Source organism: Anopheles darlingi, chromosome 3 (genome assembly GCF_943734745.1).
Source record: "Anopheles darlingi chromosome 3, idAnoDarlMG_H_01, whole genome shotgun sequence".
NCBI classification, from domain to species: domain Eukaryota; kingdom Metazoa; phylum Arthropoda; class Insecta; order Diptera; family Culicidae; genus Anopheles; species Anopheles darlingi.
In genome coordinates, this window is record NC_064875.1 from 60,083,956 (window position 1) to 60,102,041 (window position 18,086).

Sequence of the window (18,086 nt, forward strand, 5' to 3'; positions counted from 1 at the left end):
TTCCTTGTTTAAACAAAATGGCATCCACGGCATGGAGCACACATTTGTTGCAGAACAATGAGCGAGCAGAGCAGAGCTGAGCTGAGCGATAACGATCCAGTATAGTTCTTGTAGTTCTATGTGGAGTTTTCTATCCACCAAGGACACTTTTCGCCCAGGATTCCACTTTTCTACTGGACGAAAATAATCCCCAAATGAACGACAATTGCAGGGGCCATCATAAAATAGCAGCTATTTCGCTACACGAGGACGCGCGTTCGCCTTTGTAGTCTCGGGATCGGAAAGGTTCCCTTTTCATTGACACGCACACACACACACACACACAAACAAGGTTGACGAGGGTGTTCGATAGGGAGTTCTGTCCCGGACGGAATCCTCGATCGCTCAAAAGGGAGCGCGCGCTCGCGCGCGTGCATCATTCCCTAATGAATGCTCAAAAAACCCTCATTCAACCCCCGACGAGGGTTGCTGCCCGGTTTAGCTAATTTTCCATTCCAACATCTTTATGCTCGCAATGACGAGAGCGCGTGAAAAGCGCAAAATTGGCAAAAAATCTCCATTTTGCACTCTTGAGGCACACACACACACGTGGAACGGTGGCATGCAAGCGCTAGGGAGACGTTGGTTCAAATGTAATGAAGATGGAATGGTGACGCCATTGCAGGGTGTACGTTGTACACACACACACACGGTCGAGTGTACCTCTGGAAAGGCAAACACACACACGTGACGAGGGATATGCAAATGGCCGTCGTTAGACGTCCACCGGAAACGGTGAATAATGAAATAGGATTTTTTTTCTAACTTTAAAGGATGAATAACGTTTCTTTATATTGAAGCTTAGGGCAGTAATGGTTGGTACTTTAAGAGGGCTCATTGAAGTTATTTGTCATTGGTTTTGGTTGTTAAATTCAATGAATATAAATTGTGGGACGCTGCACTCATCAGTTTCTATTACTTAAAGGCATTATTACACCCCAAAAAATGCGTGCTTCACCTTTTCTTGCTCAGCTATCGTGCAAAAAGTGTCAACCAACGACCTAGCCTTTGCTATTGCAGCATGAAAGGAGCGCTTTATGGGGCAAACACATGCCAAAGCACATATTAACTATCATCTTTTGGTGACTTAACATCCCTTAAAGGTGGCTCTCGACGTCTGCAGCGCTATCGGAATGCTCTGGTTACACTTTGAAAGGTACGATCCCACCCTTCAATAAATAAACAATGTGCAAACTTTGGCTCATAAGTTTCCCTTTTTCGAATGTCTCGGCAAGCAAAAGCCACAGAAAGCGGGACCGAAATGCGATTAATTTATGAAGTTTCAACACCCTTTTATTAGGGATAGTGCGGTCGTTTCTTTGGTCCCGTAGGAAAGCGATACTGTCCTCACCCAAGGGTCTTCTCCTTCCCTTCCTCGTTGGGAGTCCGGGAGAAGATCAGGCGTCTCTCGAGTGTATGGGGTGGGAGACGTGTGGGACCGGTTTCAATTTGAATTTTTGGAAAATTTGAAACATTTTCCAGATACGTCGCGCTATACATATCCGAAAGTAGTAGTGCTCGAAACCCTAATCAAGCCATTTGTTTGCCAGCATTCCCAGGGAGCCAGTAAAAGGATCTTGAACTTTATTAAAAACTTCTGCAACGCTCTTCGCTGGTCCACCGAAGGAGGGTGCATGGTGGTGTTTGCTTCTTATTACGCCTCAAGCACTCAAAGGACGACGGGGAGGTTCCTGGATCGGGATATCGTGCTATTGCTCCTTCAGCTTCATGCCTATTATTCATCGTTTACAAAGAACGCTAGCCAGGACTTTCAGGGGCCTGGGACTACAGGATAGGTCGGAGGAATCGATTTTCACCCCGACTACTGCCACATCACAAAATACAACATTTGTTTTGGGATACTGTGCGTCGGCGGACGGAGGTGCCAAAGTTTGCCCGAAAGAACGACAACATCCGCACGTCCCGAATAGTGAGAGAGAGAAGAGAGAGAGAGTTTGCTATTTTCGTGTTTCCATTCTAACACTCGAACGCATACGATCCAAAGTGAAAATTCATCTTTCCAGCATCTCGATCTGGATGGAATCGATGGCGAAAAAGAGGGAAAAAAAAGGTTGGATGAGAAAAATGAGGCGGCACCGGGGGAGCGGGAACAAAGCGATTCTTTTTTTTCTGTCATCAAGCATCGATAATGGTACGCCCGAGGCATGTCAGAATGATCAATCCGCCTGGGACAGGACGCCCGCTGCTGTGTTGGTTGTCCCTGGTTGGAATATGCAAATTTGAGTTTTTCTTATTAAATAGGTTTCACTCCCGGGATCCAGACCTGGACCAGCTGCTGCTACCGCAGGCATCGATCGGCCGATTGAGGAATAGTTTAACATGTTGGATTTAATGAGAAAATTTAACAAAGCCACACCGCTGGACCAAGCCGGTTCAGAGCTTTAACTAGATTTCAATTACAACAGCATCCACCTTTGAAGCGATGCAAATGTTAAACAAGATATAGGGGAAGTAGAGCAGCTGCGCGTTCTGCATTCCGTAGAATCTTTGCAAAGCTGTGTGAAGCATAAATTATCACCTTAAGCTGCACCGTTGTTTTTTTTTCTTGCGCAGCATAAATAGCTGAGTCCACATTTTCAACACCGTATGCAAACGTATGCAAAGCGGGCATCATCATCTTACCATAAATCAAACACGATTGGCGATCACCATCACCACCATCAATCGCCCGGTAGCTTGCTGTCGCTTACCTGAAACGAGAAGGCGGGAGGAATCGGGAAAACAGTGAAATCAGTAACGCATGGAAGTCGAACGCGACGTGCCTCTGATTAGCTGTGGGATTAGGCCTTTGTGGGAGGGAGGAAGGGAGGCCAGCGGTGACCGAGCGAAGCGAGACTCCATCAATATTCAGCCATCGGTCTCAGCCGGCAGCCGAGCGTTTACGGGATTAAAGCGGGATATTATTATCGTAGCCTGTCTTTTGGTGGTCCCGGGGCGGTTTTTTTTGGTGAATCAAGGCACGTTCCGCGTTGCGGGTGTCGAGCGGAAGTGTTACCAAGAATGAGATAATTGGGTCACAGCGCGGCGCTCGGCACTGGAGGAGGTGATAATGATGTAAAGAAGCGCACCATCACCTTATGCCACCTGCCGACGATGTCACGCATCGCCGGTAACATGCGTTTCATCACGTTCCCGTTGGAGAAAGAGACAGAGAGGAGAGAGTCTGGTGCTGCAGCATTCCAGCAAACCCTGGGATAAAGATGAAGAAGACGTTGGATGTCGCTTGGCATATCTTTAATGTAGATTACGCTTGTTAAAGAAAAGAATCTTGGACACACTCGGCTTCCGCTTCTGCTTCGCTATTCGCGGAGGTTCGGGAGTAATCAAAATGAGACCCCCCCTGGTTCCTTCCTGGTTCTGCGAAACGAGAACTCTCGTCACTCATCTGTTTAGCCGCTTGGACGTGGACATTAATCAAATCCAATCCCCTTCCCGGACTCGGGCTTGATTAAGCTGTCAGGGTAGGACATTGAATGGAATCATAACAAGCCCGAAATACCGAGGGCAGGATGTAGGAGTCAATCTTTAAGAAAAGAAGTTGACGACCGGTCTCGACCCCGCTGCACTCGGAATGGTGGATCGGATTCGCTCGTGAGTCCGGAGGACACGAAATAACAAGAAACTCAAGCGCCTCTCAGGAAACCTCCATTCGGTATCCATTCGTCCTGATTGGGGTCGTGTCGTTTCATTTCCTGTTTTTTTTTGTTCTCTCCCCATCCAATCCACCACAAATGTGACCAATGGCCACTGCGTGGGCCACAACAACATTCGAACCCGCTCGGAACCGCTTGAAGTTGAATATGCAGCGTCAGCGGCGGTTTATCGGGAAAGTTTCCGTTCGGCGCGTCAGCACCTTACCTGGCTGGCTGACTGGTTGGCTGGCTAGCTTACCTCGTGGGTACCTCCATCGTGACGTGTGCTGCACGTGACGTCATGGACATTGTTATCGGTTTTGGCGGAGGACGAAGTGGTCGCGAAGCCGAGAAGCGGAAGCAGCTACGATCAGATGCGGAAATTGAAGCCATCATTAACTTAACTACAATCGCCAATCGAGACGGTCAGCCGGAACTACCCAGAGCCAAGCCAAGGTTTTGATACACATGCCAGCAACAGCAGAACACCGTACGGCTACGAAGTCGAGCATGGTCGAGCGCGGCTATCGTTGACCGGTTAGCACTATCAGATGGGTGGCTAGGCTAAGGCCCTCTACCACCAAGAAGTGCATCGCTAAAAGACGGTAGACGTGAGCAACCGTCGACCTACGCTACGAAGGTGCCGGATTAAATTGATTACAAACGTCGCTTTCTTCGCGTCGCTTCTCTTGCACCGCCCCCTGCTCGTCGGGTGTCGTAAACAATTGTTTTCATTTTCAGAAACCCACCAGGCACCGCGTGGCCGATGCCAGGGTTATCGTCTTTCGTGAGCGTCCATTCGGTAATTGAGGGTATACCGAGGTAGTAGTGCGCATCGTGATGGTGCTTTTCAATGATTTTCCACTAATTTTCTATTACGTCGAATGATAAATGGCGGTTGGATGGTAAATGTACGCTGCTGCACCTTTAATCGAACAACTTAAAATGGAAGAAAAGCTTAAAGCTTGCTGCAATGGACTGTCTCTTCTGCTTGAGTGCTTGTAACCGTAACATTGGATTGGATCTCCAATTTCTGGAATGTATTCTTGCTTCCCTTTTCGCCACTGAAGTACCAGAGAGCAGCATTCACTGCAGGCAATTGCACGGCAATTGCAATATACCATCGCATGCATTTTTCATTACTGATCGTATCGCTAGCCGTCCAGCAATCAAAAACTGGGTCTTCCAGCTGCGCTGCTGCGGATGGCATCAGCTGCAGCAGGGAATTGCAGCATTGCACTGATGGACGGATGTAGACACTGTTGAAAACGCACCAAACGTTTCATCCAAAACAAGAAATGTTCACCTGCGTTAAATCCTTGGCCTGTAACCTGTCAACGTGTACCGGGCTCGAGCGATGCGACAGAACTCAACGTGACCCGGGTGGCGAGGCCAACATGAAATTGCATTTCGCCAGCCGCCGATGAAAACCGCACGAACCGAACCGCCTGACAGCGTGGAAAATGCAAATTTTGGCGGGGGTTGCGGCGCGCAGGGAACCAAATTTAATCAGCCAAATTCATTAATGACATCCGAGAACTTCGAGACTCGGTGTTGTGGGTGGAGGGGACGGAAAATTAATTCATTGGCATGACACCCCACAATCAGGCGAGATCGGCGCCGGCTTAATAATGAAACGCCGGGAAGAGGGGGGGGGGGGGGGGGGGTCCCGGAATTAACTTCTCGTGGATTGTGCGTGGATTTCGAAGCAAAGCGACCGGCTTCCGAATTTTCATTTTGAGCATCCCGGGACCCCCTCCCCAAACCGTACGTGTATCGCATTAAAAATGTATAAGCACGAGCATGGGAATCGATGAGAGTCTCTGCGACAAATGCGTATCACTCCATAGGGATAAGGGTGTGTGAAGAGAGGATTACACTGTCAGCTGGAGGGCGTTTGTGTGTGTATGTATGTGTGTGTGTGTGTGATCGAAATGGAACGAAAAAATGGGCGATGGATTGATTCGGGCTTTTCGAGGGAGGTTGGCGCAGGATTTATAAATGTTATTGCTTCACACGTTCGCTCGCATAAATATGCTCTAATCGGGACGGGAAGTGCAACAAACTGGTCCCCGACCTCACTCGAGTGCGGTGTAAATACAAAATAGAATGGGAATGGCTCGCCCTGTAATGGTTCCCTGGTTTACCATTATTGGATCAATGGATGCTACTCCAGGGCAACCATCGAGATATCGATTTGGGGTTTTAAGGGGAGCCCCGCTCACTGGAACTTTTATCCGTAGCTCAAGGATGAAATCCTAGAAACTCGTTCCATGCTCTCCTAGACTCCGAAACGAGATCACACGCTTACACTACGAGTGGTACGGTCCTGGCATATGGTACTCTGGAACTAATATTGGTTTCTTAATAAGGCTTCGGTTGCAGTGGAGAGGCTGGGGATGTATTTTGTTGGGGAATATCTTCTGCTTGTTGGGGAATACGGTGCTTCTGGCTTTTAGAACAGGATCAAGTTGCAGGAGAAGCTCTAAAATCGACCCAAATCCCTTTTTAAAGATGATTCGATTCAACTCGATTCGATGTCAACAAACTTAAAAGCCAATATCTGTCTCTGGTTGCAATGAAATAAATCACACTCTTCCCTTGAAAACTGGCCATCAATTACCAATCAGCCAATCTGAACTTATTTCCAATCGCATGTTTTGACACGCAAAGGCACTCGGTGTCCCTCTGCGAGCTGCGAGCGATCGGACGCAAACAAATAGATCATTCAAACATCGGCGTCAAGATGGCGCCTTGCACCCTGGCCAGTCCCACCTACAGCACAAAACGCTCCACAACAATAGCACGATAAACCTTGAGCACCATTTTGCTCCATCCTTGCGGTGCTGTTTCCGCCTTATCTGACCGAGATTATCGAGAGCATGGAGCTGGAGCTCTGGCTGGTGGTTATTTATCCAACCTTCGCTTCAAAACTGGTCCCGACATCCGAAAAACATCCGTCCCGAGTGTCTTGCATCCGGCATCTTGAGTCACTCGCTTCCCTGGTGACCCATAAAACACCTTTCCATTGCGCGCGCGATGCAACGGACACACACCCGGGCCACCCTGGAAACCAAACTCTTCGCGAAGGGAACGAAAACAAATTTCTCATAACGGCTACCACGAGCCCGCATTGCATCAGCTTGCATCGGTTTGATTATTTTCGTTGGACCCCGGGAGGAGGAAGAAGAGGAAGTCTTTGCACCGTTTGCCTGTGTAAGGGAAGACCGCTCGTCTGTCTGTGCCGGAGGCACTTCAATTACTTGTTTTGCTCCATTTCTGGGGCTTGAGCTTGGAATGGAATGAAGTTGAGGTGCAGTCGGTGCGAGGCGCACAAAAAGATACCTCTCCTACGATGATATCTCGTACGAAGCTTCATATGCTCTTCTCTTCCTTATGCTTTTCATAACTTGTCTTTTTTTTTGCACCCAACCCCAACCCATTTCAACTGATTCACACCGTTGCATCTCACGCTTCCGACCAATCCATGATTGAGGCGGGAGATAAGCCGGACACGGAGCAAGATAATGCCCGACTCGCACTCGCACGTTGCTCCTGCACTTCTTGTCTCTGTTTCTGCACTCCCAGCTGGAGGGTACGGTTAGCAGGGCACGGACCAAGAAGGTACAAGTTTGGAGCGGAACCCTCGTTACTCTGCTCCGGTGTCGAGCTCGATTTGAAAGATGCTCGCGCGCTCGCGCTCGCCTGGCGCCGACGCCGAGATGGACGAGGAACCCGAAAAGAAAAGATTTATTATTAAAATCTCATCTATATTCTGTAACACTGGTGGCTGCGGCGTGGCGTGCGCGCACTGGCTAACGGGCATCTGCAGCAGCAGCAGCAGCAATAGCTCGCAGCTCGCAGCGGGAACAAACACGTGGAGCCACGACACGTGACTGACGGAATGGTGAACACAAAGTGAAGCAAACCGGCCAGTCAGCCAGCCAGCCAGACAGAGAAGAGATGGTGCAGCAAACACCTTCCGCGGCATGCTGCATCTAGGCATAGCCTGGCTGGTGCTGCTGCTGCTACTATGCACCATCTCGGTCAAGGGCCGGTGAAAGATGGTGAGAGATGAAATTGTGATTGAAAAGTGTATGGAGTTGAGTAGCCATTCCGTAGCTTCATCATCGGTTGTGCGTTCGGTTCGGTGCACCTCAGTGGGTGGCTAGCCACATGAGTGATGAAGATGATGATGCTGGTCGCTAGTTGCTGCTCGTATGCTGTTGGGCGCTCCCTCCCTCGAGTACACGATCAGTAGTAGGAATGTTTTATTACACAATTCGTTGCGATCGTTTTGTGGCTTTGGTTTTTGCGATCCAATTCCCATTTATCGATATTACGAATCCGCTGCTTGGTGTACTTGGGTTGCACTTTTATACATTTCTATATCCCTCGCAGCGTATAGCATTGTGATTCCACGAACGGGCACCTTGCTGATCGCATATTGCATGTTTCTGGTGCAGCATTCAGTGCGGCTCGAGGGAATCTCTCTCACACACACACACACACACACACAAATGGAGCCTCCATATTCATAAAACCGAATAGTATTTGGTGTCGTGAGTAGAGGCTACATCGCACCGCCGCCATTGGAATTCCGATAATTCCCACCAACCTCACCCTCTCCTCTCGTTCCTCCTACGCTAATGGATGACCATTCCACGATTTTCATTATATGCCCACGCGCGGTACGGTCTGCCATAAATTGTTAGTACGACCGGCGTGCTTCATGTTTTAACGCGGTTATGTGACCCGGGTGAGCGAGAGAGAGAGGGAAGCGAGAAAGGGAGGGTAAGCCATGAGCACAAGAAGCAATAGATCCTGGCGCCCGATGGCTCGATGAACTGGAATGTGTGCGACACGAAACCGTACGCGGTCGTACCTAGTGTTGGTCGGTAGTTCGTCAGTCAGTCTGACCCCAACACTCTGGCCCCAGCAGCACCGAGCAGCATTTGTTGCTCAATGCTCACCTCCAACTTCGGGCACCTCCCTTGTTAGGCCCCCTCCACTTCACGATTGACCGTGACATGTTATGCTATTTGCCTTCGCTTCGCTCAACGAAACTGGACGTTTGTTCGACTCCCACGAGAACGCCCGGCTCGTGGTCTATTCGGGGAACGCGCTGGCGTGCCCGTGGTTGTGGTTTTCAGTCAACCACCACGCCAGCGCCACGTTGTTGTGCGGTCCATTAAATAGGGAATATTAATTTAATCATTTTGTGTTCCTTGCTCCACCGGTCCTGGGACCTTGTGGGTCCATGCAACGGACTGAATAAACGGAGAGAGCCGCGCCAAGGTTTTCACTGGTTGAACCGGTTAGTCGGTGCTCGAGGACGTAAGAAATCAATTTTTCCTACATTATAAATCGAGTTTTGCGATTAGACGCAAGAATGAGCTCTAGGTGTATTGAATGATTGAATTACGTTTGATAGTTATACAGTAATTATCCGTTTTTATTTAACATTTTTGTCCAAATCTTCGATTATTTGAGCCTTTTTTCGTTTGTAATTTTCACAAAAAAAATCAGTATCAGTGACGATTCGATACATGCTCCGCTTTTTATTTCACTGTGTGATCTCTCTTTTAACCTGAGTCGGCATGTTTCATAAACTGTACATCTGGAAGTAAGTATGTTTATGTAGTTAGTAGTGCTCGATTGTGCTGACACTGCACTAATGACACTGCATTTGACGATCTTTATGGGGAACGAAAGTTGGTAACCAGCGATGCACACGACGATGCTGTTGCTGCAACCCTTTTGCGGCCAATCGGGGGTCATTGCAAACAAGCGCGTGAATCTGCGGACTGCAGACAAAAGCGACGTGGCAAACGCAAAGAGCAAACGCAAAGAGGCATTCAATTTTGTTTAAAAAACATAAAATGTAATCCGTTCAATAAGCGGCTTGCGCGACCGGCTGCAAAATGGACGGCAGGACCTGCTGCTGCAAACAGAAAACCGAGCGTGGATCGAACAGATCGGTGCACCGCATCGAATGGCAGGGAACGGTCTGCGGACAGTGGGCAACAGCGAGAGCGTCACTGCTAACAACATCAAACAGAGAACGAATTGTCGACGGTTGTGGTTTTCGAATTTTTATTTGCTTCCCTTCTCGTTCGCCGCGTCTGCCAGTCGGCCACTGATGGCCTGAACTGACGCCAGCCAGCCAGCAGCGAGCCAGAGTGCATTGTCCGGCGTGGGAAAGGAAACGAAACGAAAAGTAAAAATGGCCGGAAGAGCAGCGCGAAGCGGAGAACATTTTATCGGTCCCGTTTTACGAGCGATTAAATTTAATTTCACAAATCATACATTTCGACAGGACGTTTCCGATCCCACACACACACACACACAGACACACGGACACGTTGGCATTGGCGGCCTTTTTGCATTCTCGCCATACACACACACACGCGCGCGTACGTGGGTGGGATCTGGTGCAGTGCGCGTAGTTTTTGATTTCGTGCTAAAAATGGACCAAATGAAGAGACGATTTATGCGATGCTTCCGATATGGTTTCGGTTTCGGCTAGCCCCCACCACCACCACCACCGTCAACACTGGTGTATGGAATTAAATGAAAAATGGCACCAAATGGTCCCTTGGAGTGAAGTGGAGTGGTCGCTTTAGGGCTGCTATTCGTGTTCCGGAAACCAACGATCCCACCAAGCCACCCTTCCCACGGTAGCACGTGGGCAATGAAAATCATAACACTCCACCAGCACCAACCTCAATCTGGGTATCGTCGCATTAAAGGTCGAAAAGTGGCGACCACGATGGCGGCGGCGATGGCGAACACGAAATCCTAAGTATCCGTTGGTGGTGCGTGCCTATCCGTAGCCCAAGACCTACGCGCTTGGGTGTGGTGTGCTAAAGGTTGTGGTCACGCACGCACTCACGCACGCTCGGGCGCACGCACTCACGCACCTGAAACGTTCACATACAAATCTCCCCTCCCGAGCCGACAAAGGTAGAAAAGCCGCACCGAAAATCACTTCCCTACCCCCCACACCCCGGAAAAAGCAATCCCAGCAATGGATGCGAGGAAGATGGGAACGGGAGAGCTTAGTAATTAGGACGCAGAGAGCGCCGTAATGAGCCTGCTGGTGTATGTGTGCTGGTGTGCGTTCGCAGCTGGTTTGAAGGAGGAAGACAGGGACCCTTTTAACCCTTTCTGCGTTTGGTCGGCGGTCACCTCCATGCTTCTAGCGTTTCATAGGTTGTCATAAAATAATTATGATTCATGTTCACGATGCTGCTGCTGCTGCTGTTGCTGCTACGCGACGCTGGTGGTGTGGCGAGAAGCGTAATTTGGATTATCGTGCGCACAAGGCCACAGCAGCACCAGCAGCACCATCAAAACACCCCCGGCGATCCGGGACAGGCCGCAGTGAGTAATTATTTGGATGAAAAATGATGCATCCATTAAAGCGCCAGTGCCAGTCTGGCTTTGGTGAGACGGACAGACGGATGTACCGGAAGTGCCGCCTTCCTACACACCCACACACACACACACACACACACACACGCGCGCGTTTGCGAATTCTGCTTAGGTTATGGCACGCAACCACAGTGTCTGCTGTGTTTTATTTTGCCTTCCGGAATGTCGGAAAACCGAATTGATTTCTGAAGAAAGGCGTCTGATCGGGGTGCATCGCACCGGAAGTCACGGTTTTACGATTAGAAAGGGAAGTGATCGAAAATCCACAAAGACTTGGCATGAATTTGACAAAATGTCACGCGTCTCCTGTCACGCTCCGTAAAACCTGAGACAAGACCGGAAAGGGGGGCCCATTTCCACCCCACCCTCCCTCCCGAAAAAAGGGTTTACAACATAAAAGCCCTCTTCGGCAGCACCATCATCATGTCCCATCGTAAAATAGCGGAAGTCGTGCCGGAACAAATCTGAGTGAAATCGTGTCGAACTCGAATCAAGTCGTTTCCCATTTCCCTCTCCAGCGTTTAGTTGTCGCTCTTCTCGCAGGACTCGCAAGGGATACGGTTGATAGAATTGAAGAGTAAATCGAGCAGAGGGTTAATTGAATGAATACACTGCCGCCAGGCGGGTGGGGGATTCAATATTGGGGTATCCAATATCACAGAGCATCGCACATCATCGCAGCATATCAGGAGGGATTGAAATGGGGCTTTCGAAGGACCGCCGATTAACAATTACTATCGATACTATCAACAGGGATTATGCTTATGGCCCGCAGGGGGGAAAGTAGCACCGTACCGTAGTATAATGAGTAGAGTACTGTGGAAATGGCTTGACAGGATAATGAAAGCGTGATAACGCAAGAGACCACGCAATAATCCTTCCAAGTGTCATCACAATCGACTGGGACTGAGCGTACGAGAGAGAGAGGAAGACGGAGCGAACTGGGAGGCAACTGGTGTGGCCGTTACGACGAGTGACGAGTGGTATAAAAAAACACCGTGCGAAACGGAGCATATGCTCACCCCCACCCCGGGTAGTGCCGAGAATGGCAGAAAAGTCAGAAAGCATCACACGAGAAGCACGGCCCGGCTCGGAGCTTTGCCATGGTAATCTCCCAGCAATTAGCCGTACACAGCCCAGGAAAGCCCAAAAAGTGATCACGTTCACGGATTGAAAGCGGATTAAACGGGGCTTGAAGGGTGCAAGGGAATCCTTTCTCCAGCCTGTAAACAGGGCTGCTAATGCCAAACGCGTCGAGTGAACCGAGCCGAACGACGAGCCCATTTTCTTTATTTGAGTTTGAGAAACTCTTTGAAATCTCATCTTTTGCTTCATTAAACGGAAAGCGGGGGGACGCTTTTATCGCTCGCTGTTCATCGATGATTCTCTAAAGCACCGACGCGCGTGACTGGTATGCCAACTGTTTGTCGCACCAGCAAACTTTGTACGACCACGGACGATGGCCATGGACGGCCAGTTCCGAATCCGTTCATCCAAAAAATCATTAAAAATAATTTAGATCCAACGGCGCGAGCGCGATGACGCGACGAAGTGCGTCACGGACCAAGCGCTACGGGCGGCCCAAAGAAGGGATTCGGCACAGCAACATGAACAAGCAACAAGCAGCTAGCGGCAGCGCCCCCTGTTGGTGGCCCCTGGTGGGTGTTGATCAGCGAGTCGGACTACGTGAGTTATCATAAATCACGGTCTGTGACAGGCGCGAGCGCGCGAAAGGTGAACCGGTTGGAGATTAGGAAGAAGAAGGAGAAGGTCTGTGTTGGAAGGTTTGGGCCGAGGGCCGTCGTGTTGGAAGTGCTGCAGGCACCGTCTTACCGCACCGCGCTCTTGCTGGTGATTAATTAGAAATTCAATTCGGAAGTCGCTTGTTTGCATACCCTGCCTCTGCCTCCGCCGTCAGGCATCATCGGTGGTGGAGAACAAAATGGAGGCGACATGGCGGGGTGCGGGCATGGCATTGGAGTGATTCCTCCCGTGGGAACGCATCGACAACAGGGCCGGCAACTGGCCGGGCCATCTGGAATCGGTGCCTATCGGTCCCCAGGCAATCCAGAATACACGCTACGATACGGATGAGGCGGTTACTGCGGTGGTGGCGGGGCGTCGAAGTTTGCTGGCCTCGGTAAACAAACAGAGCTTCCGCCGACCAGGCGGTCGGGATCTGTTCGGTGATGGTTTCACGCGTTTTAAATTCCCGGGCACCGTGAACGGAGGAACGAGTTGAGAACTTTCTTCTCAAACTTCACTTCGCTACTACTGGTGCTGGTGTGAGAGGGTAAACATTTGGTTAAAAGCTTTGCTAGAAAGCTTTAAAGAACAAATTGTTTAAATATGTTAAGCAAACGGTGGTTTTGTGCTTCACTTAGTGTGGGGGCATTGCGAGGTGCCTAGAAGTTGGATGAGCTGTTTCGAAAATAATTTTTTGTCATCTTTTTTCCGGTATCTTTCGCTTAAATATTGAAAATTATATAGTTTAATGCAAAGCTGTGTTTATCATAGCTACTCCTTCAATAATGATGACGGTTTGATAACGATTATCCACGACGGTATGGTTCATTCTTTATGGTTTCCAAGAACGACATCAGAATGCTCCATAGTTCCTTGGAAATGAACTCCAAAACAAGCAACCATAAACCATAAACACATATCGAGGGAAAAAAACCGCGCGTTTCCAAAGAATTGTCACGCTGCTCGCCGCAGGATACGACGCGACACAAGCCGAAAGTACAAATTCCACAAACACCGTTAATATTCCATTACGATTGCAATGTGTCTGCGCCAATGGTAATAACGTGCTTTATCGTGTCTGGAACGTCTGGAGCCGGTTTTGTTGCGGAGAAGAAGAGGAAGAATCGAGTAAGAAAAGGAACACGAGAGAGCAGCAACAGCAATGGTACCATCAGCGACGCCGTCGTCGTCGTTGTCGTCGACGAAAAGTAATTACGATTTGCGATCTGCTGCAATCTGATATCAGCAGAAGCACCCGCCAGCAGTAACATATCGGTGATGATAGTAGCGATTGGCCCCATTTTTGGGAGAGGAGAGACGAAGGTGCTCACACGCACACACACACACACTTACCTCTTCGTAGATGAAGTTATCGATTTCCTCCAGCGGTCGGCCGTACATGTCGTCGGGGAAGGGTTCGAACTTGCGGGGCAGCAGGGCACCATCCTCGACCTGTACCTTCGATCGAGGATGAAAGCCGTACTCCCGCACCAGCTGAATGTGACGTGACTCATGTTTGTCCTGGGACTTCTCGGTATACGCAACAACCTGATGCTTTGCAACTGGAAAAGAAAGACACACAGAGAGAATGGTGGGAGAAAGACAGTATGTTAGAAGAAGAAATAGAAGGTGTAAGGGTGGTGCGTTAAAAAGATGTTGATTTGATCATATTTCCCTTCCCAACGATGACGACTACTACACGTCGGGACTAAGTGGTGTGGGAAAATTGGTGGAAACGGCTTGTTTTCCGGCACAAATAATTCCCAGTGAAAATCACATCACACATGGGGGGGAACCGACTCTTCCAGCAACAGCAATCCCGTGGTGGATCCAATTTCATGCCTTTGCTTGTTGGTCTGTGTGTGTGTGTGTGTGTGTGTATGCAGGATGTGGCGTAGGTGCCTCTCGCTGACGCTTCTAAGCCTCGATTACTCCATTCCGAAGTCGACTCTATTTATATCTGTTGTTTGCGCTTCAACGCCTCACGCCACGACGCCTGGGAACAACGATCCTTTCCATAAATTATTTTCTATCTTCCTGAACGCGTCAACAATTGTTTAACGCCAATGCTGCTGCTGCTGTTGCTGCTACTGTTGCTGCTACTGTTGTTGTGGACCATTTGAAGTGCCGTCATGTGACTCGACTGAGCCGGACAGATCGTTGTCTGTGGGATGGCGCAGATGGTGCGGTCACCCCGGCCACAGGACTGGGCTATAACTTACACCGGGTGATGGGTTGTAAATTCATCCCGGTGAACGGTGGCCCGGTACAGACCATTCCGCTGGACGCTAGCCAAGCGTGCCATTCGGTCTAGACCCTCTCTCGACTAGTTTTCGGGGCTGAGCGGAAGTTCGAAGTGAGCTATGTCTATGTCGGTGACAGTTAGCGGTTTTGCCGGACCAAACAAGGACCCCCGTTTTTGGGGTTCGCTCTCTCTATCTGTTTACTAACTTCATGCATCGGTTGGTCCGAAATTGACGGATCCGTTCGCCGGATATGGAGCGGGGCGAAACCAATTGAAACGTTTCGGAAACATTGGGTTTTCCACCGAAAATTGTGCCTTCGCCAAAAACTGGCATTAGGAAAGGTTTTATGGGTTTCAGTTGGATTGACATAGGAAAGTTGGGCGAAAAAAAAACAAGCTGTTATGTCACTCGTTTACCACGAAAACAATCCGTTCCCAGACCGTGCGTAACGCTGGGAAATGTGATTCCGACTGATGGAGACGCCCCTCAGACGTACACAACAAACAACTCATTAATCTAATTCTGGAACCATAAAAGCAATCTCGGGGCAATTAATAAACGCAAAGTATATCTCTTGTCGTCGTCGTCGTCCTCGTCGTCGCCGGCATTCGAAGGGGTCGACATGAGCTTGAACATAGGTCACCACCAACAGCGGAACGAGACCGTGAAAGTATAGATTCCTCGTTTGATATTTATCATTGAACAAGCGAACAACAATCGCCGGATGGAGCTTTCCGTTTCCGTTGCAACAGGTTCAGCGACGGTTGGCATCCGTTGGCTTCGGTCCAAATCAGACAGGTACACAGGTCCGCCACGTTCTGTTCTCGATGTTATTCGTTATTTTAATTTTGGGATTTCGACTTCATACAATTATTCCCATTCGTTGCCAATATTTGCTTTCTGTTTGTGTTGCCAAAATTCTGATTCAACAACTTCGACACGACTGCTCACAATCAGGTTGCCATTATTCATTTCTGCAGCAACAACAACTATGTCAGCTCGCGTGTAATGAAAGTCTAATGACTGCTTGCATCGTTCCCACCGAGGGAAAGTATAATTTCCGCTTTCATTTCGTTACATTGTAGTCTGCGGCCATTTGCCCTTGGGTCGTTGTCGTCGTCGTTGTCGTCGTCGTCGTAAGATTGATCGACCGGCATGCCAGCGGACGTGTCCGAGCTTCTCTACCTCCCTCGCTGCGTCGATAATCCGCCACTCCGTCTGGTGAACGGAAACGCCCCGTACCTTCGATGTCTTTTGCCATTTTTACACTTAACCACCACCACCACATGGTAACCGCCACCGTCCCCAGACGATCTTAAACACATTCTGAAAATGTCTCCCATTTCCGCCGCCGCCGCCGCTGCCATCGTCGTCGTTGGATGTCGGTCGTACAAAGACACCGAAGTCTTATCGTTACCACAAGTACGGCAAACACACTTGAGCGGGGAGTGTGAACCAGTGAGTGTGTGTGCAGGAAGAGTGTCCCTCGCCCTTGTTGCTCGTGCGTCGCATCGCCAACAGCAGGCGTTGGGCGAGTTCAAGTAGAAGGTTCATTCGCCAGTTGGTGGCACTTTGGCTCCTATTTCCTGCCCCAGATATACTTGCTACCGCAGCGACAAGGGAAGGGGAGGAGGAGCAGCACGAGCTGGAAAGTCGGAAGCACTCCCAGCATAATGGCACTCATCATGGACGGCAGGTGCTGCGACTATCAGTTTTCCTTGGCCACTTCTTCCAGAGTAGAAGAAGAAGAAGAAGAAAAAGAAGAAGGAGGCCATCCGGGCTTTGGTGACGTTAGTTTTTTACATTTCACGACCAGGAGCAGGATGCTCGGTGGAAGCTGGGCTTCAACCTAGATGCTGATAGGTGCGATGCAAGGCTTCGGCATCTTCGGCTTTATCTGTGCTGGTCCCGGGAGGCGCTGGCACACTCGCTAAATGATTCGTCCCGTCTGCTCGCGTGACTCAAGCTCAAGGTGAACCTGCACGCATTCACTTACCCGAACGGGACAGACAGGTCGTTGGATTTCGGTTGAAAAATAGAAGAAGGGAAAAACAGGACGGTCCCGCTTCTATACTACCAATCAACGGTAGAAAGACATCATTAACGAACTACTTTTGTACATCGGCTAGCGCGGCAACGCGGCAACTGATGATGCTCTACTCTTGAGTGCACGGCTTCGTCGACACCTTTCGGATTCGAAAATGGGGCCCATCGCCTGACTTCTCCGTAACATGAAACGTATTTGTACGTATTGCATGTTTACAAACGAGCAGATATTGGAACCTGATGGCAGGTATTTCGGGAAACTCGATCGTTGATTTTGAAGTGGAAATTTGTCTTTGTCGAATTTATAGCAGACGGAAATGGGTGGATTGATTGTATTTGTAATGCAATCACTAACTGCACCATCACATTCAGATGAAGTAATGAAATTGAAGCAGCTAATTTTATGCAGACAATCATCCGAGCGGAAAGCTTAAATTACATCCCAGAACGTACCATGGAACCTTCTTCACCTTTGTTCACCCCGTCGAAATTTGAAGCAGCTCGCAAGGTTGTTCAACGATGGAGGTTGTAAAAAGTTAATCGGATGCAATCAAATTACATACCATCGGCGGGCCATACCAGATATGCTCCAGACGCTCGTGATGATGATATCGTGTTTTCAATCAAATTCTTCATGACACTCTTTTCAATTCACACGCCACCGCAATATTCGAGCAGAGGGAACGAGAGAACCGGCCCGGTTAAACCTGTTAACCGAACAGGAGCACTCCATTCAAGCCTCGAGCAGGGGCTGAGGTTGCAGCAAACGATGTCAGTTCGTTGGGCTGCTGCTGCACGTCAGGAATGTTATCCCCGTTCTTTTGCCTCGACGGATGTTGGTAAGATCGCGTTGCAGATGCATCACCATTGAGTCAGTTTGCACTCGAACCAAGGAGGGGGAAATGTGGACAGAGAGACA

General features: G+C 49.4%; 1 protein-coding gene across 1 annotated transcript in view; it reads right to left on the reverse strand.

Moving 5' to 3' along the window:
- Positions 1-18,086, reverse strand: part of LOC125956673 (sodium channel protein 60E) — a 123,666-nt gene that overhangs the window by 69,968 nt on the left and 35,612 nt on the right. Inside the window, exon 4 of the mRNA XM_049688755.1 lies at positions 14,229-14,437. Within this exon, the coding sequence (XP_049544712.1) occupies positions 14,229-14,437 (209 nt within the window). The remainder of the gene's footprint in view (positions 1-14,228; positions 14,438-18,086) is intronic.